The sequence below is a fragment of the Nymphaea colorata genome, chromosome 9 (genome assembly GCF_008831285.2).
Source record: "Nymphaea colorata isolate Beijing-Zhang1983 chromosome 9, ASM883128v2, whole genome shotgun sequence".
Lineage (NCBI taxonomy): Eukaryota > Viridiplantae > Streptophyta > Magnoliopsida > Nymphaeales > Nymphaeaceae > Nymphaea > Nymphaea colorata.
The window spans coordinates 13,557,412-13,583,455 of record NC_045146.1 but is presented as its reverse complement, the minus strand read 5'-3'; the positions used below and the strand labels follow the sequence as shown (position 1 = coordinate 13,583,455).

The window sequence follows — 26,044 nt, the reverse complement described above, 5'->3', positions numbered from 1 at the left end:
CCTTGGTGGACGACCTTCATGATATTAATACTGTCCCATCAAAAAGGAAGAAGTACTGGAAGCACACAGCAGCAACACCAAGTTTAGATAAAAGTTACTAGAAATAACCAATAGAGTGCTGTTGAACTTCAAACTTCAAGGGCATAAGGTGGAGATTCAGAGAGCCTTTCTTAAAATATGGAAGCTTAAAAACAGTTGCTAGGCATAAACATAAATTTTTAGTCTATACTTCACAAATAAAACAGTATAACACTTGTACCTAGGCATGTGTTTTCTATACTCGTATGTAAATTTCAGATAGATTTTTCAAAGAGATCATCTTTGCCACTCAGTAAGACCACACTATCCTTGCAAGAATTGTTCTCTCAATCCAACTATGTAAATACACCTGCCTCCATTTAGTAAACTAAGAACCACGCCATAGACCCAATAATTTTGATAAACAAATCATTCTCTTATGATATTATGGAAATACTGTAACTCGACTTTTAAATACCTGAAAAACCATACAAACTAAGGTTGATCAACAACATATTCACCACAAGAAAAACTAGGGACGTTACATTTGTATTGCCAGACATACAAAAATATATACATCACACGGTTGCTTTATCAAGACCTTTGCACAGTACTTTGGTCATAGAATAACATCGGGGCAACAATAATCGCTCTCAAAATTGAAAGCCAGAAACCAGGACTTAGGATTGAAAAATGGCAGTGGCATGCCTATATGTGAGAGATAATCCTCAACACAAGTATGGCACCCACCTATTATTTAGAGCTTATTGAATGGAAATGGTATCAAAAGATCTTCCTGCCCAAACCAAAACTAGTGCTAATGCCTATGTTCTTGCTTATATTCTAATTTTATCACGCAGGCTATACAGTCAATTAGCATAGAAAAGAGTTTAAGTTTATCATACATAACCCTATTAAAATTGAAGTGTTCATTATCCATTTTCATTTATAGCTCTCAGATGCATGTGCAGTTTTCTTTATAGGACCAAACAATTTCAAGAAAATCTGAAAAAGAAGTGTGTCGTATAATAAAGACAGGTTTCATATGACATACTGAAAAAATGCCACACAAAATTTTCTTCCTGTCTAATCACGTTCATTTGGTTTTACCCTCGATTAGGAGCTTAGTTGTTAACCTAGGGACCAGACAGTCCCACTAGGCACCTAGCTGACCTAAGCGCTGGCCAACCAACTAGTCCATAGGTATTAGTCAGTCAGGCCCACTATCAACCAAGTCGACCGAGGAAAGTGGGTTTTCTCAAAAGGCCATGTTTTGTAGTTGGTGTTATTTCTGATAGTCTGTTTTCATGCAGCCCTCGCAGAATCCCTTCTTTTGGAGCTTTCGTGACAAATAATTGCAAATCTTTCTGTACTTCTTTTCTTCGTTCTCTTGGATGCATCTATTGAATGAATTTCGAACAGCTTTCTTGAATTTTAGTTGTTATCTACTTGCACCATTTTTCAACGTATGGTTTTACAATCTCACAGAACGGAGTTATTTTACACGTTCACCGCAAAACTTGGATTTGCTTTCTCCTAATTTATCACGTTATGGATTAGTGTGAGGATCCATATAAACTCTACGAGCTGTGAAATCTGAATTTTTATTCAGAATCAAAGATGTTCTTTTATCATTAGGTTTGTTTCTCATGTCCGTTCTTCCTTTTCTCTTGAGCTGATATTTGTTATCTCGCCCTGCTGTTTCTTCTTCGCAACATATAAGCTATGTTGATTTTCCATATTGAATAGAAATTTTTGTGACCTTCCGAAGAAGGTATGAGAAAGCTGGGACAAAATTGTTTACTGCGAAGTATGGAGACATAAGCTGCAGTTAGCCTCCTTATACTATTCTAAATTTCGGTGTCTTCTCTATGTGCCCTAGGCTCTGTGAGTTCATTAATTTCTTCAGCTCATCTTAAGTTTTAACTAGCTTCGTCTCTGTTTACAAGTTGGCGAGTTTCAGGTTTGCATTTCAACGCAGTTCATTGATCAGGATTCAAACAGCACTGCTCTTATTTGTTCAACATCCGGTAAGCGTTAACATGGTGGTCAAGTGGTTCGCATGTGCTCATTATGATGGAGACTTCTTCAGAGAGTATATGACTTCAGGTATGCTCTGGATTTGGAGATGGTGGTCAAGTGGTTGCCGATGGTTCTATCAGTAGTGAAGAATGTTCCAAATGGCTCTCTTGGAAACTTTTTGCAAAGATTGGAAGCGTGACTAAATTGGACTAAAATAATAAAAGGGCATACCAAAAACAACCTTTTCAAATTTCTTTTAGGTTGTTAGCATGTACGAATAAGTTTCTAGAATCATCAAATTTTCTATTCTCCATTTCATCTTCCAGAGCACTATTTCATGTTTGCTCTTAAAATGTACATCACAGATTATTCCTTACACGGTTCTTTGCTGAATTCAGACAACTAACCATTATTGGTAGGATCCAAAACTATTATTGGCGAATACAGAGTCTTTTCATAGCTCCTGATTATGATCAGGCTCCCTGTACTCCAGACCTTGAGAATGTGACCTTGCTTTTATACCTATAACCATACGGCTCTCTCCTTGACTCCACTTAAAAAATTTTACTTGAAAGTGAGACTTCACCACAACCATTCATTTGTACCATTAATCACCAGGGTGGCAAAGACCATTTGTGTGGCCTACATAATCTCCTTTCTCAACAAGGTGTTAATGTGAAACAGGCAACTTAGGTGCTATTACAATATTTAGAAACGTAGAGGTAGCATGTGTTAGGCTTACCTAATGGAAGAATTTTGTGGATGGCTGGTGAGGGAAAGAGCTGATGGAGAAGAATTATTTTCTTATGTAATAAGCCGCTTGAATCCACAGTAGCAGATCAAAAGCAGCGTGGAGATTTCCCTTCTGAAAGGCAAAATGAGGAATTTCTCAATCTGCTCAGTTCAATTTCTACCCTTATGAAAAGGACACCGACAGTGGAGGAATGACTTTTGGGGGACAAAAAAAAAAAAAACATTGCATTAGATAGATTATGATATTCGAGGAAGCAGTATGCTGCAGCAAGCAAATGGAAAACGTCTATAAAGAGTAGGAACTCTAGCAGTTTATGGTGAGCATGACAACATTTCACTATAGAAACATCTTACTAAAATGCGGACAATCGTATCACTATGCCCTCATGATCGAATGCGCAACTGCGGGAGCAGTGACAAGAATAGACACCACCTACGTTTTCCCCCAATTGTTCGTTCATGTTGTTACTAGAAAATTGTTGTAGAAAAATATACTTTCAGTCTTCTTCTTCTTAGTTTCTAGGATGCTGTTTTTCTGAGACCTTCCTCCAAGTTATCATGCACTAGAGAATTTTGAAAAAAAAAAAAATTTATGTATACAAACATACACCAACACAACTATGAAGCGGAGGCTGGTAGGCAGTCAATATGCAAGTTGAAGCATAACAAAGGTGTCTTACTAGAGATACCAAAAGCAAACCTAAACCCTAGGGAGATAGAAAGACGGTAGGGAATTCGGCTCCCTCGTTTGGGCCGAGAGACATGCTGCATTTGTATATGCTATAGAAATTAGGAATTCTATTCGCTGATTGGCATATTTCACAAAAGTAAACCGGCTCAGTTTGTAGGGCGGGTTGTACATTGCTGCACCGAACATCATTAAATTTCAATCGTCGAGTAGGACTCTGTATTTTTCTTAAAAAAAAAGGCATGAAATTGAAACATTTACTTACAATAAATATTCTGAATGTGAACTCGAACAATATTTCACTCATTTGTGAGAAGAATTAGAAGCTCTTCATCGGTAATTGCTCCAAGCTCCATGGTTCTTTCTAGCGCAGATTGGCCCCCAGCATCCTTAATTGATGGGCGCGCCCCTCTGTATAATAAAAGAAAAAGAAAATGTTTGAATCAATATGAGTCTACTACGTCATAATCAATATCTGTCCACAAAAAGGTCCCATAGTTGGTCTACTGTTCGCCTGACACTCGAGAAATGGGGAACTCGAGAAATGGGGAACAAGCAAATTCTAGGGTCTGGAGAGCTGCATTGGAAGTCCTATAGCACAAGAAGAATTTCAGCTAAGGTCGCCACATTATGCCAGCAGCTGTTATTTGGTAGTGAGTCTTGAAATACTCTTCACAAGCCAAAAATAGCAATAACTAGGCATCTTCAAGTATGAAGCACATTTTCTCAGTTTAAAAGTGTTTTTCCCATTAAAAAAGAAAAGCACCTTTGTGCTGCTGGCAGGAAATTTGCCCAGAACTTCAGAAGTTAATGGAACATAATCTTCATATATTAAACATCCATAGTACTTGCTTAAGCAAACAAAAAAGGAAAGACAAAAACTGAACCATCAATAAGGATAGTCAAGCATATACCCACCTTCGCATTAGATACTTTGCAAACTGATTGTTTCTCATAGAAACGCAATGGTGAAGAGGAGTTCTCCCATGAAAATCACGAGCATTTATATCTGCACCAAACTGTAACAACAGTTCTGCAGTGGCAAGTTCACCCCCATAACAAGCTAAATGCATCAAGGAGCAACCGTGCCAGCAGTTCCCAGATGCCCTAAGGTTTGGACAAAAAGCTGGATCATACTTTTTTTTCTTCTCATCACTGTGCCCATCCAAGTCAGACATTTCTACAGGGTGACACAGCTCATTTGCAAAGGCTAGGTCATAGATAGTCTTGCTACTTGCTTCTGAAGCAACCAGCAGGCGGTATAGGGCTTGTATATCATTTGTTTCAACAGCATTCCAGATAAGTAGGGCACGTGCACTCATTTCCAAGTTATCTGACTTTTTCATCAGAATTTTCTCTGAATACTGCAAAAGATCAATGTTTTAAAGAAAATGATATCACACAGAAGATGCAAAAATGCCAAAATCATTTGATAACCAACTCGATCGATAAAATAATCCCAAACACTATGGTACCGAAAATCATGCAATGAATTTAACAAACATATAACTGAACACATGTCTCATCTCATCTAGTTAAATGCGTTAAACCAGTCTCATTTTGAGACTGGTCAGACCAGATCCTAGATTTTTAATTTTTTTCTACAAACAACATAGAGATGTGATGTACCTGTTTAGAAACATAAAGATCGACATAAAAATCAGTTTTTAGACATGTAAGATGAGCTTTAGAAGCAAAAACATGTCAAACCATTGATTTATTGATTTTTTAAATCTTACTTGGACATTCAAAAAGCAACACTTCTTTAGACTTGTAATGCTTTGGATGTGAAGATCACATCCGTAAGGTAGACTATATAAAAATAACAGAAAAATGTTAAAAGTTAGAGAACTGACCGGTACATTCTCAAAATGGAACTGGTTGCACCCATCTTGAGACTGTACTTATCAGTCCATTTTTATCAATTTTCACTTTTCACTTATTTTTCTATAGTCGACTGGCTACAAAAAATATGACAACTGATATGGCATTGCCCTCTTTTTTGGCACAAGTGATTATATGGATGTGGTTTGTTCTGTTAGGTTTTTGTAATGCTCTTAAATCAATAGTCCAACAATTTTTCCAGTATTTTATCCTCAAAAAAAGATCATATTTTTTTGTCAAAAAGTAGACTATTAGCAAATGAACCATCACGAAGGTGAAATGACCAAAATGCATTCTGTGGATTGGATTTTGTGGCTGATAAATCTAAAACCATTGACTTTTTGTTCCTTGCAAAGTCTGATCTATAAGTTGGATTTTGGTGGAACGTTCTTCAGAGTTAAAATTTTCTTCAGATTTATAATTTTGGGTAAGTCGACCAAATCTGTTTGGTTGGATTTGTGAACTGGAATTTGATAAAATGGCCAGACAGCCACTAGACCTACACGTCATTGAGCAACCAGATGAAATTAGCCTGTATGCATGTGCAGGGAAGTAATCAGCAACCATCCAGATTCTAAACTATTAATTTAAAAAAAAACACACACACACAAACCTACAAGTGTTTGTTTTACTGAAACTAGCAATATGTGGCAAGACCAAAAATCATTCTTAATCATGTTTCTTATTGCATAGAAAATACTTTCATGGGTTTACAGTCAATGAATATGCCCAGCATATCCATGCTAAACTAGACACTTCAGGCTTAAGTAATCCAAGTTATTCTGACATGATTCAACCCATTTAATCCAAATTAATATTTAGATATGGATCAACAGCATCAAATTTCTACCTTCGAACATCAGTTATGAAATCACATTTTGTGCCCTTCATTTCTATGTCACACCTCGTAACAATGTCTACTTTTATGTCATATGGGACAGCAGATTTAAAAGTTAAGATTTGAAAAGTTCTCGCGAACTGGCATTTAGGTGTTGCACATGAAATCACATCGATCACGTCAATTTTTTTCAAAAACATTGCAGGCATGAGTTTCAAGTGGCAATATGAGACCCAATAATAAATGAATTACATATATATAGAGAGAGAAAGTTTTTTCATGATCCAAAAATCGAGCAATTTTCTAGGTTTTTTTACTTTTGGGGTTGTCGTATGTTGGATTGGGATGTACGCGAAAAAAAAAAGGATTATTTTTCATCCTTGTGATGCTCAAACTGCCAATGCCTGAAAAAGTAGAACTAAAGAGACATACCTTAGATTGGATATATTTTTCCTTTTGGGGTAGAGGATCCTTTGGAACAGGTTTGCTAACAAATGCGAGATTTATATCTGAATCATGTTTCCTGCAAGTCAGTCGATTAAAAGATTATTTGTTGCATAGCATGAGATCATTCATGTGAAAGGTTGCAGCTGTCAACGTCTGAATTTAGCCAAAACTCATCCACGGATGACATGTTATGTTGACTTGGTATGACATACCTCTCTTCGTTAATTAGAAGGAGCTCCTCCCACACAGAGTTACAAAATCTGTTACCCAAATGATGGAACAAATCAATGACAACAGGTTCCCAAACTTTGACATCCAATGTCAAGGATCTGACCTGCAGTGGAGATGGACTGATAATGTGATATGCCAGGGGATGTACAAATAAGAAACTTACGATGAAAAGTGGACAAGCCATAGAATACACCATGCATTATAATCACTTCGAAAAAAAAAAAAAATACAAACTACAGCTTATGTTAGGATAAATCTGCATTAAACAAAACTGATGATGTAATAATAATATGTTAAATATCTGATGTTTCTGGATGAACCATAAGCACAAATTGAGTATTTTCATTTGAGTCAAAGGATAGGTTCATATTCATGAAGAATTGGAAGAAAAAATCTTAATCAGTTTGTCATGCTATGTTGCAGTTCCATTAGTACAAAAGCTGACAATTTGAGAAGAGATTGATGTGCAATAATTGTAATAAAGTTTAGCGCTAGATGTACTAATGGCAGAATTTCAACAAAAACCAAACGAGTTCTTACTGAAGTTCAGATGTGGGTGGCGATCATTATGTTACAAGAAAACACCAAGATTAGATGTACTCTTAATAGTATTTTTGTAACAGAAGCTGTTTCAATAATATTATCAGAAAGGAAGTTAAGTTTTGGTAAAAAATAAAGCCACACTTAAGTTCTAAAAATATTCATTGACGTGGCTGCCATTTTTAACATTTTTTGAAACTTGAGCATGTTTTTGTTACTTCAAGAAACTTAAGCAGTTTTTTTTTTAAAGAAAAATCAACATTTCATGTTAACAAGGATATTTGAAAAGAAGAAACAGCACTTCAAAACTATCACAATCTTTATTTGAAAATTATTGCCAAAAAATATAACTGCATTCCCAGAAAAATATTTCTTACTTTATGCCTTATTTTATGCATTAAAACCATCCAGCATTTATTGACATTTTCACAAGCACTAAATGTACTGTTGCTCATCTGTATCATACGTATGACTTACCCATTCATTCTTTTGCCATCCAATTCCACAGAGATGACATGCAGTTTTTTTCGTGGAGTTCCACCTATAAATTACTGGAATCCAATATGTACCAAACTTTCTTTTTGGTGTTTGAAAAATAATGGCTGAAAAATGCATCAAATTTTGTAGCCTCGGAGAAGCATAGTTTTTTGGTCCAAATTGATAGCCAAAGGTTTGATTAGAGTTTTCTGAGGACACATGCGATTGGTTGAAAACAACTTGGACTATAAAATCCCAATTACATTGTATGTACAATTTTTCGTGATTGACTGAAGACAGAAACCCTGGCACTGGCAGGCAATTGTGTCTTTCACAGTTCTCGTTACCCATGTCAGCATTCTCACTTCTGATATCTCCAGGTATTGTCACCGAAAAGCTTCCCCCATTGACAGAACGTCCTGCTACTGACACTTGAAAAACTTTCAAGGTTTTAGAAAATATGTGCCCTAATACATGCGTGTGTGAGTGTGTGAGAAAGAGACAGAAAGAGAGAACTTAAAAACAAATGTGCAGGTTACAACTGCAAAGAAATGCTAAGCAAAGAATTAGAAAATGAATCACACCTTTGAAATATGAACCCCAAGATTCCGGTGAACACCAGAGCACTCAATGCAAAGAAGAATCCCAAGATTCAGTGATGCCCAATCAGGTTCTGGGGCATCACATTCTGCACAGACATCATTTCCAGGAACTTTTCTAAGAACCCTGGCAACACCATTGCGATCCTGAAGTGTGACCACCCCATCCTCTGAGCCTGCACGACTGTCTAACCTTGCAGAATTGGAACCACATGCATCATCAAAGCTGTTATGCATCATATCCAGCTTTCCAGGATCATGCTGCTAGTAATCCATGTAATGTTCTGTTAGGATGCAGCTATGTGCACAAAAGGAATAATGTCTAGAAGTTCATGTTGAAAATCAATGTGTAGAGGCTCATGTTGCAGAAACTAAATCAAATAAAGATGAAAAAAGTCATATCGCAGACAACCTCCAGAGGTAATGGAGCATTCAGAAGTGATGCTATAACTCCAGTGATCTTATCGACCCAATCCATTTGATCTGCTCCATTTTCTGCCTGCAGAACTCGACATCCATTTGGACATCAGTCCATACTTTACATTTTGTTCGGGACCGTTTCCATTTGAAGTCAAACACTTAATGGCTAAGAATATTTAAAGAGATGAAAGAAGAGTTTCTTTCTTTCTTCTAAAGAAAGAAAAGCTCAATTGTGTACCTGCAAAGTATATGTTTTCACAGGAGAAATTATTCTGAAGCAAAAACGCAAATCTGACTGTTCTGCGTCCATTTTTATGGTGGAGGTATGGAGATCCACCGTATGGCAGCCAAGGTTCTCATCCATTGAAGATGCCCTTGGGCGAGACGATCTGAATCTACCAAACATGCTGCTTTCTGATATTCCTGCTGATTGTTGAGATAGATGACCCTGAAGAACAAAAAGCCAATGACTAGAAAACAGAAAACTTACAGAGTGCATGGGAAGGTAAGAATTCAAGGAATAAGTGACCAGCACTTTATGTAGCAGTCAAAAAAATCATCTTAAAAGCATAATCTTTCTTGTGTGTTTGTGTTCAGTATATTCTTTCAAACTTCTTCTGTACTTTTCCCCTTGCTATAAAGGCATTTCAATCACAAAACATGTGCAAGTGAGAGGTTGGCACTGGCCCGATGGCCAGTTGTCACCTTTCTTGTATAAATCCACCACTCTGTGGAATCATGCTTTCACAAGCATTACTAATCAGTAGGATCTGCTATTTGAGTGCCCTTTTCTGCAATATTGAGCATTAAGGTGACGAATGCTTGTTTGTGCACTGCTACGCATTGCTTATTCATTGAGCAAGTTTGTACAGGCACCTTTCCTGAGCATTTTATTTTTGCTTTTTTCCTCTTTTCCTTGCTGGATATTGGTGGGGAATAGCTTGGGCAACGTCTATGTGTACCTGAGGCTGATTACTACCTTAAATGGTGTCTTGGTTATTAGAACTTAACCAAGGAATGTTTGGAGTCTTTGGACTAGTCCAATGGCTAGTTCTCACCCTTCATGAAATTGTGCTTTGTCAAGCATTATTCCTTATAAACTTTACTTTTTAAGTGTCAAATACTTTCTCTGGAATATCAAGCATTTGCATGACCTGGAACTGTATAAGTTTGTCTCGGGCTCCTTTTTGAGCTCATCTTTGAGCCTTAGTATCTTCTCTTCTCTTAAAGCCAAAGCCTCATATGCCTAGAACTTTCGCAAATCTCATTATGGCTCCAAAAATTGTAAACAATCTCATATCTGAGGACTTAATAGAGATCCATGTTCATATATGTATATGAGCTTTATTATTACCTTGTTACCTATTTTCTAGCCCTTCTGAATGACAGACTGTGGCACGCTAAGGTCAGGTCCTGATAAATTGAATGGTTGGGCTAGTTCTTTGTCAGGTTGTTACAGGTGAATAGAATTAAGGTCTGATGCTCTCTGCCTCAAAATTAAAAACAGTTTTGCTACTCACTCCAATAGTATCAGCACACTGAACACAATTTTTGCAATGAATCATAATCTTAGTTGTCAAGGCGGCTAGGCACTAACTAGGCACGGGCTAGCCTGAAAAAGGTGTTCAAAAGTCGTTGCAATTTTGCTTAGTTATTTTTAATTCTAAAATGTTAGCTTTATGTTTTATGTGTTAAGTTAGGATTAGTCAAAATCAACTTATCAAACAGCAAAATAAAATGTGTAATGCATTGACAAATAGTGAATGTCAGGCTATAGTTGGGTCTGGTCAAATGCATTGAGAAATAGGTTTTTCAAGTTGTATTTGACAAATAGTGAAATGCCAGGCTATAGTCGGTTCTGATCAAATGCCAGGCTTTCAACAATTTTCTGTTTATGGAGTTTAGTTTCTCATAACATTTAACAATAGAGATAGGATTGCATTCAACGTATGGAGAGATAAAAGAAGAAATCAGTTACCAAAATTGATAGGATTGCATTCAAAGTATGGAGAGTTAGAAGACGAAACCAGTTATCATAAAAGGTTTCACTGATGTACCAAGTTATAATATAAACACAAACAAATATGGAACTCATAGATAAATGCTGGTAGAACACACAGAAAAATACTTTGAACACTTTCAAATACATAATACACCCAGGAAACACTTTGAAAACACACAACAAATACTTTGAACAGAAAACACACAAGAAAACACTTTGAAGGCATGGACTAGGCGTGCTGACACCTAGTCCAGCCTAGGTGTGCCTAGGCGCCAACACCAAACTCCTCGCCTAAGTCATGGACTTAGGCGAGGGCTGTCTTTGTAACACGGGTACTCCTCCAAAGGAGGAGTACCCATCCGGTACCGGTACGACACCGGTACGGGTACGGTATCCGGTACGCCAATTTGAGACTTAGGCAAGGGCTGTCTTTGTAACACGGGTACTCCTCCAAAGGAGGAGTAGCCATCCGGTACCGGTACGACACCGGTATGGGTACGGTATCCGGTACGCCAATTTGAGGCGTTGACCGTACCCGGTACGGTTAACGCACCGGAGGCCGTACCCGTCCATTTTTGGATACGGTCAAAGTTGACCGAGTTCAAATATGTCCATTTTAAGGGTTTTAAAGGATGAATTTAACGTTAAATTGTTCGAACCCTACCTTTTTCGTTTCATTTCTGCCGTTCCACTTCCATCTTCACCCGACGAACGGCAGGCGATGGCGAACGACAGGGAACGGCGAAGGCAGGCAGCGTCCGGCGATGGTGTTAGCTTTTTTTTCATCGTTTTCTCCATTTCTATCGAGTTTCTGAAACACAGTGGTCGTGCATGGTCGACAGACGACACTTTTCTTGGCTGAGCCTTCCATCGTCGCCATTTTTCTGAATCCTATGTTCTGTTCGTCGCCTGCAGTGCTTTTCCCTTTTTTTTTGTTCGTTTTATTTTTCCTGAATCATCTTTTCTGTTCGTCCCCTACAGTCGGTTCCCTCTTTGAAGCATCTGCATATTATGTTGTTCGTTTTATGTTGTTCTTGTCTGAAATGTGTTGATTTCACTCTCTTTTTTGAGTGGGTTCTTTTGTTTGTCGCCTGCAGTCGGTTCCCTCTTTGAAGCATCTGTATGTTATGTTGTTTACAATCAACTTTGTTGTTAGTTTATGTTGTTCGTTTCTGAAATGTGTTGATTTGGATAATGATTTATGAATATGCTATTTTATTTGTAATTTTTTGATATATGTGTACATATGTTATTCTGTTTGAAAATTTTTGATATATATATTATATAATTATATATATATATATATATATATATATATATATATATATATATAATGCCGCGTGTGTGTACGGCCATACCCCCGTACCCAAATTTTTTGAAAATGGTTCGTACCCGTACCGGCACCAGTACCCGTACCGGCACCCGTACCCGTGTGACATAGAGGGCTGTGGACTCACGCCTAGTCCACGACTAAGCGTCGCCTAGGCGACACCTTAACAACTAAGATCATAATTTGGATTTGCTGGGGGATTTTCCAAATCCATCCTCACGTTCATCTAAATGTGATTGACAAGCTCAACCTTGGTCCCTCACACTAGCACTACTAAGTTCTAAGACAATGCACCCTCCTCTTAAGTCAACCAGTGTTAGCAGCTGTGAGCAGCTAAGTAGTCAGCTAAATGTTTTCTGAAAATACTTCTAAACTTCCATTTAAACCATGCCACTCTTTCTTTAAGAGTAATTATGTCTTGTTGAAAGAAAATAATTTCAACTAACAAATTTAACCACAAAGATGACGTGGAACTTCCAAGAGGCAGGCAAGATTTTGTCAGTAACTACATAAGACAAATATTTCCATGTCCCGTACTGAACTTATAATTTTTTTCAAATAAATTTATCCTTTTAATACCATAGAAAAGTTCTAGTTCGTGACAACATATTGATTTTTGACACCTTCAATATCCAACGGTTCTAACGTCAAACATAATGCCCATTCCATACTTCAACTTTGTTGAACTCAACATGCTTTGTTCAGTTGTGTCAATGGAGCAATTTGTTAGCATTCAACCTGAACTCCTTAGGGATAATTTGGACTATAGCAATTATCACATGTTCCCGGAATGTCACCTTGAGCTGGGATAAAAAGGCAGTCTACTTATCAGCTCAGAGCAATATGTGTACCTAGGAAGTTCATCCTAAAGTTCTAACTTCTAAGCCTTTACTCCAAAGAATGCTCAGTATGAAGTGTGTATTTATCAAAAGCCATTTCATCAGAAAAATAATATAACCATGCCAAACTTGGTCTCACTTAAATCAAAAGACATGATTATGTTTACCCAGTAAAGACTCTTACCAAATTTTTATTTGATTGTGTCCTATAATAATACAGTGTCCCATGGCTGTCAAGCACGAAAAATCTTCTCTTCCAATAACCTCTTAGATTTGAAGATCGCTTTAGAAGATATCCTTGCTTAATTGTCTGAACCTGAAAAGAGAACGGACTAAACCACTTGCATCAGGCCGCAAGTTAAAGAGTTCCAGATTTACAGAATGATGTCATATCATCACAACTAAAGAAGATAAAAAATAAGGGAAAGGGATCCATAGCCCAAATTCAAACTGCTGAGACAGGTTGATCAGAGAGTTTCCAGATGTTACCTTACCATGTGCAGTCGCCTGCATCAGTGCCTCTATTGTCTTATAAGAGCTTGAACCAACAATATGGATACCATCTCCACTTGTTGTGGGCTCCTTATTTATTCTCAAATTTTGCAGTTCTCTTTGGGTTCTGAACTCCTGAATCCTTTTCGCAAGTTCATCCTGTTCTGCAAGAGCTGCAACTTTTGATTGCTGTGCATAAGTCAAAACCTAGTTACATGAATCAATAACTTAGTGTCAATAGAACAAATTGTAAAGGTTACACAGAAAAAAACTAGTTACAATCCAAATTACAGTAGAACACGTCATATGACCTCAATAGAACAAATTGTAAAAGTTACACAGAAAAAAACTAGTTACAATCCAAATTACAGTAGAACACGTAATATAACCTCATGAATGAATGGTTCCATTTGTTGTAGTAACTCATATCCCTAAACATGCAATAACTGTGCGTCAGTGAAAAGGGAATCTTGAGCCTCCAAACAAGTGCATGACAAGGGGACTGGAGAATACCTGTTTAAAATATCGTAGATGAGCATCCATCATTGCACTGACTGACTCTAGAAACTCAAATTTTTTTTTCGACTCAATATTTGCAAGAGCACTTATCTGAAAGATAACAAGTAAAAGGGTGTATCATAAAAGAAAGTAAAACACATGTAAGCAGTGAAAAGGGGAGTTAAATATGCTAACATACTAGATTGAAACGACATCTTTCAAATGCTGACCTTGAATTGTGGAGATCCTGCATTCCATATGAGATAACACTTAAGGTCAAAGAATATGATTGTGATAAGAACTAATGTCATGTAAAGTAGCAATGTACCTCTTCCAATCCTTCAACAATATCAGGTCGTGTGGACTTCTTTAAAGACATAAACTTCTCACGTGCCTAAGACATAACCACTTCATTAATGTTGAGAAAACCTGAGGCCCCTTGTACTCAAAGAAGATACGAGAAATTTGAATAAGAAAATCATTTCCCACAATAGGTCTACTAACTCCTAGAACAATTATTTTAATGCAGAATTTGTACATCAAAAAGCTGAAGAAAGTAAGCAAGTCAACATTGTAGAACTTCACAAACATTGGAAACATAGGACCTATTCATTTTCTCCACTAGAATATTTTCCATGTATCGACAACTGAGATTAGTTACCAAAATTAGAAAAGATTACAGGCCAACCAAGGTATACAACAGCCAAGCTTGGGTGGCTGAGCTAGAATTCAGCTCTGCTAAAGTAAAAACCTGAACGGAAACTTACTTTTTTCCTTTCAAAAACAAATGTACAAAGTGAAAACAAGATTGGAACCATTAACTCTTGAGTCTTGAGAGCTACAAAAACGCCAATCTACTAACATGCATTATTTCAGATATAAAGTTAAGAAAAGGAACCTTTTGCCATGTATTCTCATTGATTTATCTAAATAGTGATGAAACCAAGAACAGTTTTCTTTCCTAAATTAACCCCTTGCAGATACTAAAGCGATTGGGTTAAAGGCCACCCTTATTAGAATGGTATCAGAGCCTAAGAAGGCTACAAAGTGAAGATTACAAGCTTCTAGATGCAAGTGGACATCACCCTCCAACCTTACATGTTGAGAGAGACCTTTCAAGTTGGCATCCCCTTTCCTGCTCATAAAGGGGGTCCTGGAAGCTCTTGATAGACCCTTTCAGGATTTTAGTTCATCACAGGAGTTATGAAAATTTTGGGTACTTTTATATCACATAACCATGTTAGGAGCTTTTGAATGCCATGAGATTCCTGTAGTCTTGGAGAAAGGCTGAAATTTGAACTAATCAAATGAGGAGGGGCACAGACGATGACTTGACCTGATGAACGAGTTTGAAGTAATTTAAATGAATGTGCCAAGCCCTACATGAGGATTTATCAATATTATTCTCATAATCTCCTTTTTTCTCCCTGGTGCTGATGCAAGTATATAAGAACATGATGAACGAGTTTGAAGTAATCTAAATGAATGTGCCAAGCCCTACATGAGGATTTATCAATATTATTCTCATAAACTCCATTTTTCTCCCTGGTGCTGATGCAAGTATATAAGAATTCTTTTCCACAGTCACAAATCTCATAAGTATAGCTAAAAATACCACCAAACACTTAGAATTTGACCTAAATGAAAATGTCAAGGTTTTATCACAATATTCATGGTCTCATATGTAAAAGGTTCTGAAAAAGGAAGTTTAGCATGTTTTCTCATTTTCCTATACTTTTACTGCATGTGTTTTTTGAGATTCATTTATGTGTTTTTACCACTATTTAGCCAAAAGATATGTGAGAAAATAGAATATTTTAAACTGCTTATAAGAAGTTGAGAACTGTTTATTTCAATTTTAGATTTCTGACGGTCATCTCTACTAAAGCTCAATCTATCAGAAAGGGGAGGATACCTGATCATAAGCAAGTGTGGCTTTGTCAAAGCGCCGACGAGAATCCTACATATGCCATGGAAAAGATAAGTGAAATTCTAACAGTGGACAGATAATAAGTGAAGAAAGAAAGAATTAATATATATATCTCACTTATTATTGGTGACAGCGAAGCTGAGGCTTTGCAGGCTGCTACCAGTTTATGGCAAAAAAAAATACCCTAGGGGAAACTCCTTCTCCAAGGCCAGACCAAATAAAGAAGCAAATGAGAGGAACAAATTTTCTGCAGGGTATATGACAGTTGCATTCCCTCAATCTTGGTATGAATATCCTTCTAGGGCATATGACAATATAGAAATATACTGATTAACTATGCTTCAAATTATAGCCTGCAGACTGTTCGACCATAGGAATGCTCTTGTACCGCTTTCTTTTCTACACAAGCCAGTCCCTAACATGGTGACCATGGATAATTGTCCTAACTTGAAACCCAAGGTATTGGCAGCTATCACCAAAAGTTCTTTCCACCAGGAAGAGTCATAGTCTAAGAAACTCAGCTTTACCATGTATTCATGGTTAGAGACAACCTAATGCATTCACAAGTGGCACCATAAACACTTTTGCAATGGATAGATTAGTGGATGATAGAATACCTTAACATCATGAAGATCGGCATTCATGAACTGCAGTAAGCGCTCAGTTAACATATGCTCCACCTATAGAGACAGCACATGAATCATGAGTACTTTTGTAATCTTAAAATAACAGCAAAATGTTTTCCTGTGACATTTATCAAACAAGACTACCAGATTGATAACAAAACTTCTGTTTTACACGCTTTTACGAAATCAAAGAAAGAAAATAACTTTATCCAAGTCTAGCAATGACAACCAGGCTATGTTTTCAGTGGCAGTATAAACATTACAGATTCTAAGTCTTGTAACTGCTTTAGATATGTACATTATTTGTGCACTCTGTGGTCTTTATATTGACATTAATTCATACCACCAAATAGGCACAAATTCCGCAGTAGGTGAATAGCAGTTTTGCTCACACATAATAGAGCACTTTGCAGCCCTCAAGTTGCAGTTTTAATAAATTCCGCAGTGGGAAAGTTCCCTCCATTTTATGTTAATTCTCAAAGGAAGAGGCAACATCACGCTCCAAAGTAACATATCCCCACTTTGTTATTTTTCATACAAAATAAGGCAAAAGGGAGACAAATGGGAACCACCATCCTTTCCCACTCCCTATTCCCACTATTTTTTGTTACCCCAAGATACACACACACATCTAGAGAGAACGAGAGAGGTGCCACTGTTAGCATCAATTCAGAAGTATTTGTCATTTCATACCAGTAGGTGTTAATAAAATATAGAATTTTGTACACAAACCCCTGTCATTTATACATTCAGTTAATGGGACGTCACTATGACAGCTTCTTGTTTTGGTTGTAAGTTATTATCTCTTTCTCCTGCAGTGCATATTTTGGTAACAAGCATAGCTTCAGTATATGATGTCTGCCTTTGGTTTAGTGTCACAGATATCACGAGATTTTCATAAATTTCACGATATTTACGAGAAAATCAAATAGAATGAAAAAAAGGGGAAAAAATCACGAGATTTTGAAAATTTCACCAAAAATGAAAATCTCACGAATTTATTCCTTGAGATTTAATATTTTTTTAATTTTAGGAATTTTTAAGGTTTCTTATTATTCTATTGTTTTTAAATTTTTTTAAAAATTGTCAAGATTTTCTCGAAATTTACCTGAGAACAACAACTTTGTTGAAAAATACCCAAAAAAAAAAAAACCTTGCTGAGATTTTCCAAAGAACAATGGTTACAATCACACAAAGATGAAAGAGTTGTGAACTGGACATTAATTTTCCACAAGTTACTTAAATAGTGAAATTCAATTTTTTCACTTTATCATTCTTAGAAGCCCACATATTTAAACAGCCCAGGCATATCTTTTACTCCTTGCTCTTCAAAATATATTTAAAATATTTACTTTTTCACATGACCTAGCCAAGGCTTAGGTTATGCTTATGCTGGGAGCATTTAAGGTCTCAAGCCAGCTCCTATGAAAGAAAAGGCCAAGGTTGAACCATATCCACAAATACCTCCTATATTATATTGTGATAATATTGCCAAAAATTAATAAAACAAAGACTCATAAAGTTTTCAAAGTTTTTTAAAAATTATTATTTAAATGTTTTTGTTATTTTTAAAAAAATTAACAAATAATTTAATTTTTTGTAATAAAATTTGTAAAAAACTCATAGTTTCATTTTTCACAACTTTTTTTCCTATTTCTAATTTTTGGAACCCAAAAATCTGAGACCTATAGTTGTGACTATCCGTTGAACACTGAAAACAGACCTGTTTGGATCACTTCAAATCCCTAAACACAGATCTTGTAAGTCAAGAAGGGTAAACTAACATCTATTTTATTCTGCTTCAAGTATAACTTTTTCAGGAAAACTCATTTAGAACGCTATGTAAAAAGTTAAGATGATGAACATGATCAACCACTTCTCTCAGGTACCCAGAGTCGCAGACACATATATGACACTGACACAGTTTCCATGAAATTGAGGCAAATTCCAACTAGTGATAAACCAGCAACATGAAGGAAAATTTTTCTTAACCAGTTCTCTTCATGGTGTGAACAGTTGTAGCTCATCAGAGTCACATACTTTCTGGAAGCTCTGCTTTTGGGTAACCTTGTGTACTAATCCAGCAGCTTATAGACTACACAACCGTTCCGGGTTATTGAAAGGAATGAACTTATAACCAGCCAAATTGTCAAATTTTCACCCGTTATTTCATTTTTTGGCAACGAAAGTCTTTAATGTTTACATGGCATAGTGCTCATTGAATATACTATTTGAGAAGAATAACAACAGCGAAAAAATGTTGTAAAATGAAATAAAGAAAATAAATACTAGCAGATGATTACTTGCGATCGAAGCAGTTCCTTGTAGCTACCAAGTTCACGAAAAGTTGCGATGAATTTTGACATAACAGGACCTAACAGAAAAGTCAAAAAGAGATGTAAAAGATTCAGAAAAATAAGTAGAGAAAAGTAATATAGCATTCACATAATACAGTACTAGGAGGTTCAGTCTTCATGAGTACTGCATAAACTTAAACCTTCTATTAGCCATCAAAACAAGCGGAGGAATTTTTTGTCTGTTTGATTAACTTATTAGTTACAATTATTCGTTTAAGTTGATGAATAATGCACCAGAGATTTTCCAAAGAGTGATTAGTGTCATGTTTTTGTTGGTTCTGAAGACAAAAGGATAGATGAAACTTTCAAGATGTTACACAAATACTCAATTGCACTCCAATTGTTGAAGAATAACACTTTTATGCAGGCATGCAAAGGTTGTACGAAATCTACCAGTTTGTAAACCTAAAGATCATGGACATTATGCCAACAGGACATAATCCCATGATAAGCAACCAATTCAATTCTTCCTACAGAAAAGGTGATTTATCTTTATATCAATCCACTTTTAGTAAAAGGACAAATTTTCTCCCCGTATAACATACACTAAACACTTTAAGTTCATATTTTGACCTTAAGGTTCATGGAATGCATGAACCATGAACAATTTCATCAGTATATGCAGATGACAGAAAATACGTCTTTGTTTGTAGTAAAAGATTATGTATATTCCAAGGTTCTCTGCCTTATTTAAATGCATCTACAGCTGTGCAACCATGAAATCCTTAGTCTCAAGTCTGAAATCTACAGAACAAACATTTTATTAGCCTGATCCTGGGAACCCAATATCTGAATTGGACAGTGTTGCTAAAGAGAAACCCCTCTAATCTGCCGGTTCTCATGAACCAAGAATTAAGACTTGTAGAGCTTTTATCATTAGCTTGAAAATAGATTAGCTTTTATCAAATCAAGCTCCAAGATATTATAGTTTCTAGTTTCTACTCTTTTGACCATAAGCTTTTATTTGTGGAAGTCCATACCTTTGCTAATAAAATTCTAGCATGGCTATTCTTGAGTACTCCTGAATTGGTTATTCACGTAAACTTGGATCAGGTCATTGCAAGCAAGAAAATCAAACCATCATTTTTGTGGCACCGATATGTCAGAATTCCTACTCTCTCATCCTACCTAATCCAACTGACAGAATGCAATCAGTAACTGTGATTTCTTTCTGCTTCAATAAGTGCTGGGATTATTACATCAACCATCTGAAAAGTAAATGTCATATCAAGAGCACAAACAAACAGATTTTTTATGGTAGATTTCATTGTGAGTTCAACTTGTTGGACCTCTAATTTGTAATAGCAACAAAAGCATACATTTGCCTAAGAAAACTTGCCACCAAATATGTGGGTTAATTCAGTCTCCTCAGTGCACGTCAGAAACAGTTAAGACGAAACAGTAGAAAGTTGAGATTTCGATGCTAAGACACAAAAGGTGACAGCTTCAGGTATCCAGTACTCATACCTCCTTTTAGAATTTGGAAATAAAAAAGCACATGAATGGTGTCATTATATGAAATAAATTAAGAAAATAAAAGGCACAAACATGCAGTTCCAAGGGCATAAAGTACCTCCAATAGCTATGCTGATGAGATCATCACGTGCACCACTAAATGATTCCAGTGAGTCGGCAAAAGAATTATCACCGCTGCATGCTTCTCCAAGAACCACTCTGAAATGAAGATGATATTGATGATAAGCATGTTAACCATCCAGTCCAAGTGCAACATCAATATTTGTGCATCTACAAAGATTTTCATGTGAGTTTTAGACATGATCGTATGGGTGAAATCTGTGGAGGCTTCAAATTGCTAAACTAGTAAATTCAAAATCATCAGACCTTTTAAGACAATTCAAATATGTATATTATGAAAAAAAAAAAAATCAGCTGTTTTAGTTTTATGGGAAAGTGACTCAGTTCTAGAGTCCTCCAGCTTAAATAACAATGTTTTACTCCATTTAAATAAAGTGTTGACACAAGCACTTCCCACTTTTCTTGTGGCACAAAACGGCAGATGATATTGACCCAAAAGAAAACTTTTGGATCATTGTTCTTTAACAGAATTATTACACACAAGTTTAATGACTTGTGAATACAAACTTATTGGGTAGATATATGAAAGAAAGAAACCAAGCAGGCTTGTCATTCTGCTCCCACGATGGCTGATGACTTTGATACATGTTAGAAATCTAACCTAATTTGAAGACAGAAAAGAAAGCACTAATGCTTTTTACAAGTGTATGTAATGCTGCCTTAGAATGCCCTTAACAGTGACCAACTATACAAGGGTATTTCAATCACACTACCAGGATATATGACACAAACTTACTTAGCAAAAGACATGCATTTTTTTCTGATTACCAATAACTTAAACCATGTATTCACATAGGACTTTAAAGATACCTTCAATATTCCAGCTGCCATTTACTATCACTTGTGTTACTGTGGTTCACTAGTTTATCCAGCAAGTTACTACTACAATACCAATCACTGTCGTCACAATCAGCCTGAATCGGCCAATTTAAATTGAATCACTGGCAAATTGATTTGATTTGGTGGCTGATTTCAGGTTGCCATGTGTCAGCCTCTAACAGTTTTGTTAAAAAAATTTAAGATTTCTTTATATTTTAGATAATTTTACTATTCATTTTTCAAAAATATTTTTTTTATATTTTTGGCCAATTCACCACCAGTTCAGCTGAATCAGTAATCAGCAGATTCACCTAATCAACAGCCCAGCCACTTTGATTCAAGAATAGATTTTTACAACATCGATATCAATCATCAAGTACACTACCACCTGTCCATCCAAGATTGACCAAGATCTCCGGGAATTTTCTCTTTAGTACCAGTGTGTTATTTACTTAAATGCTCCCAGCATACTCGTATCACATTTAGCGCACAGATAAACAAATGGACAAATAAGGAAGAGAATACAAATTACTTACGTGAACTTCTTGCATCCTTTGTAGAATCTTTGGCATCGATCTCTTAACTGTTCTGCATTCTCTTCCAATAAATTGACCTATGTGACCATGAGAAAAATATAAAATATGGTTTTACAGGTTTGGTTAGAGTAAAGGACTTCGGATTTAATTATATTCATCTCTGTTGCTCCAGGGTTACATGAAAAGCAACAATAACAATATCAATGTAATAGCCTTGTTTAGTCAAAAAATAGATGAAAACCCATATAACTATACAAGACACATTAAAAATAAAACATGGCTAATAAACCAGATTTGCTTGGTGGACCTTCATGATATTAATACTGTCCCATCAAAAAGGAAGAAGTACTGGAAGCACACAGCAGCAACACTAAGTTTAGATAAAAGTTACTAGAAATAACCAATAGAGTGCTGTTGAACTTCAAACTTCAAGGGCATAAGGTGGAGATTCAGAGAGCCTTTCATAAGATATGGAAGCTTAAAAACAGTTGCTAGGCATAAACATAAATTTTTAGTCTATACTTCACAAATAAAACAGTATAACACTTGTACCTAGGCATGTGTTTTCTGTACTCGTATGTAAATTTCAGATAGATTTTTCAAAAAGATCATCTTTGCCACTCAGTAAGACCACACTATCCTTGCAAGAATTGTTCTCTCAATCCAACTATGTGAATACACCTGCCTCCATTTAGTAAACTAAGAACCACGCCATAGACCCAATAATTTTGATAAACAAATCATTCTCTTCTGATATTATGGAAAATACTGTAATCAACAACATATTCACCACAAGAAAAGCTAGGGACGTTACATTTGAATTGCCAGACATACAAAAATATATACATCACACAGTTGCTTTATCAAGACCTTTGCACAGTACTTTGGTCATAGAATAACATCGGGGCAACAATAATCGCTCTCAAAATTGAAAGCCAGAAACCAGGACTTAGGATTGAAAAATGGCAGGGGCGTGCCTATATGTGAGAGATATCCTCAACACAAGTATGGCACCCACCTATTATTTAGAGCTTATTGAATGGAAATGGTATCAAAGGATCTTCCTGGCCAATCCAAAACTAGTGCTAATGCCTATGTTCTTGCTTATATTCTAATTTTATCATGCAGGCTATACAGTCAATTAGCATAGAAAAGAGTTTAAGTTTATCATACATAACCGTATTAGAATTGAAATGTTCATTATCCATTTTCATTTATAGCTCTCAGATGCATGTGCAGTTTTCTTTATAGGACCAAACAATTTCAAGAAAATCTGAAAAAGAAGTGTGTCGTAGAATAAAGACAGGTTTCATATGACATACTGAAAAAATGCCACACAAAATTTTCTTCCTGTCTAATCACGTTCATTTGGTTTTACCCTCGATTAGGAGCTTAGTTGTTAACCTAGGGACCAGACAGTCCCACTAGGCACCTAGCTGACCTAAGCGCTGGCCAACCAACTAGTCCATAGGTATTAGTCAGTCAGGCGCACTATCAACCAAGTCGACCGACCAAAGTAGGTTTTCTCAAAAGGCTATGTTTTGAACCATTAAACGTCAAATTTTACACTAAATTTCCTTTTCATTTTAATTGCTTCCTTTTAACATACCTTCAGCCCCTTTTTTAGTTCCCTTCTCTCTCTGTCTCTCTCTCTCTCTCTCTCTCTCTCACACACACACACACACACACAAAGGTCTTTTAACTTTTAAGAGGCTTTTGCCATTATCGCTCCTCAAAATTAGGAGATCATTCTAGGAAACTCAAGGGCATCCGAATGCAAAATGATGTGATAGCAAAAAGTTTTCCATCTGTTTTTTATGTTCATATAAAATATAGCAACTGCTGTTGCATCAGTCTTTAGGTTTATCATATATGCTCCACATAGTCACGTATACAGCCGACAGACTATGAACTTGAAGAAGCAGCAGAAATACTGTCTAAACGATGGATGAATCAAAAAAGGACATGACAGAAAAAGGAAGAAACCGAAAGAGAATACAGATATTGATTTAACTGATTAATCAAGCTAACAGCCTGACAATAATAGCTATATTCGCTTAATTGATTAATAGAGCTAACAACCTACGCAAAATGGCGACCAAACAACATAGAAAAGAGAAATTTTTACAGAGAATCCAGAAAACAATAGTTACAATCTTAGACCCGCGAAGAGAATAAACTCGAAGTACGACAGAACACAGCTAACGCCTGGTTATAGAAAAAAGGAACAAAATGAAACACAAGGTACTGGATTGCAGTAGATCATTTCCAGCAATAACAATCACGTACGATAACGCAGGTCCATTACGGAACGTACCAACCGCTGTAAAACACGAGACACTAAAATCAAGATGATGGTGTCGCAGGGTTCCTGGAACCACCCATGGAAGAGGCCAAATGCGCCAAATTGTAAACAAGAAAACGAGAAGTTTGATCATTGATAAAGCAATGGAACACTGAAATACAGCAATTTAAATCAGATGGTAGCAGAAACTACATGTTTGCATAAGAAAACAGTTGAGAAGATAACATGGTAGTTGGAGGAATAACAATTAGCCAGCAATACAACACATAAAACGAAATGGGGACGCCAAAGAACACCAAAACCCACCTGATCTCGGAACATAGGGGAATCCTCCAGCTTCGGGAAATGCACCATCTTTGCTACACGCAGGACGGTGCACAAGGAGTGATAAAGCAGGAGAGGGAGGGATGAACAAATGAACTCTTCCTTGCTTCCTGGATCTGCGATCTATCTACGATTCTACGGAGGGTTGAATCGAGGTGGAGTGTAACTTGGTCGGCACGTGCGTCTCGGGCGAGACGTCGGAATCCCGTACGTGCGGCCGCCTGGCTTCTTGCTGTTGTGGTTAATCTTTCGGGCAGATACAGTTTAGAGGCGTGGCGGGTTCCATTATTCAACACGATCATACCCGTTTGAACAAATGTTAGACTATCAAATACAAACTGGTCAGCGGATTCATATGAATTCGATATTCATCTGATCCTACCGAGACACATTAATTGAAGCTAAAGCTGTTTGGTAAATGTATAATGAGCTATAGGTTTCATTGAACAACTAAATAGCAGATCGGTTCCATGGAGCTCAATTGTCTGCCAGACAATGGAATGACACTACAAAATTATCTAGACCCAAAAAAATTGGTGAATTTGGGCAACCTGTGGCTGCCAGACTAGCAATCAGGGTTCAGCTTCCATCTCTTAAAATATTATTTGTGACCAAGCTTCATTTAAAAGTATTAGGGCATGTTCTGGATGATGCCATCAAATGCCGTTTGGTGGCAGAACGTCAAAACGGCATTAAAGCATGTTTGGGAGATTTAAATACCTAGATTCAACAACAAAAGAGAGTGAATAAACCCTCTGGCCTCCCCTTCCCCCACAACCCAAACAGGAGAACTCACAAGTTTCTTGAGAGAAAAATTGAGACCATTCAGAGGAAACTTGGATATTCACAGAAAACATTTTCTTAATCTTGTAACTCAAACACACAAACAATATTTTAAAAATTGATTAAACGACCAGGTTGTTACAGAACATCATTTTTTGACGGTGCTACAGAAACACAACCTTAGTAAAAATCCGTGACAGAATGTGCTTATGAAACCATCATTGGAAAAACAAGAAAAGGACCTCTAACGAGGGAGAGCTACATGGATGGGAGGAACTACGATAATTGGAAACTATGAACACCGACCCTTTTCCTCCCTTTTTCCATTTGAAGGGTTGTGCCCTCGGTTCCTTGCAGGGAACCCTTTACTGTCTTCTGTGTTGATGATCTTAACTTTAGATATAAGGAAATTGGGAGCCAAACTTTAGATCTGAATCGGTGGGAAAGTGGGAGCCAAGTTTGAGAATGGTTTGCAAAGAGACCACCCGGTGATCTGTGCCAATATCGCAAACAGATGCATCAGTTACATATTGGTTTGCTTATGGATACAACATACCAGCCAATATGTACCATTATATGCCAGTCAATATCTCCAGCTTAAGCTCGCTTGAGTTCAAGTCGGGGCTGTACAAGGTTAGCTCGAGCTCGACTCATTTAACCTCATGTACCAGCTCCTCATTTGGCTTGATC

General features: G+C 36.7%; 1 protein-coding gene across 6 annotated transcripts; it reads right to left on the bottom strand.

Annotated features, from left to right (window-relative positions):
• Positions 1–2,459: 2,459 nt before the first annotated feature.
• LOC116260264 (ADP-ribosylation factor GTPase-activating protein AGD4-like) lies at positions 2,460–24,847 on the bottom strand. 6 transcript variants are annotated; one of them, XM_031638454.2, is made up of 20 exons: positions 24,554–24,847; positions 21,943–22,019; positions 20,565–20,665; positions 18,938–19,008; positions 16,626–16,688; positions 15,994–16,038; positions 14,407–14,472; positions 14,278–14,325; positions 14,094–14,189; positions 13,970–14,011; positions 13,578–13,787; positions 13,273–13,404; positions 9,156–9,365; positions 8,910–8,996; positions 8,483–8,758; positions 6,863–6,984; positions 6,636–6,726; positions 4,400–4,845; positions 3,747–3,892; positions 2,460–2,905 (listed from the first exon to the last, which is right to left on the bottom strand). In XM_031638454.2, the coding sequence occupies exons 1-19, from the start codon at positions 24,599–24,601 to the stop codon at positions 3,781–3,783; spliced, it is 2,343 nt and encodes a 780-aa protein (XP_031494314.1). In that variant the 5' UTR covers positions 24,602–24,847; the 3' UTR covers positions 2,460–2,905; positions 3,747–3,780. The 6 variants fall into 6 exon arrangements, with proteins under 6 accessions (XP_031494314.1, XP_031494315.1, XP_031494313.1 ...); XM_031638455.2 differs by lacking the exon at positions 2,460–2,905 and adding an exon at positions 3,572–3,657; XM_031638453.2 differs by lacking the exon at positions 2,460–2,905 and having other exon boundaries at positions 3,572–3,892.
• Positions 24,848–26,044: the final 1,197 nt, after the last annotated feature.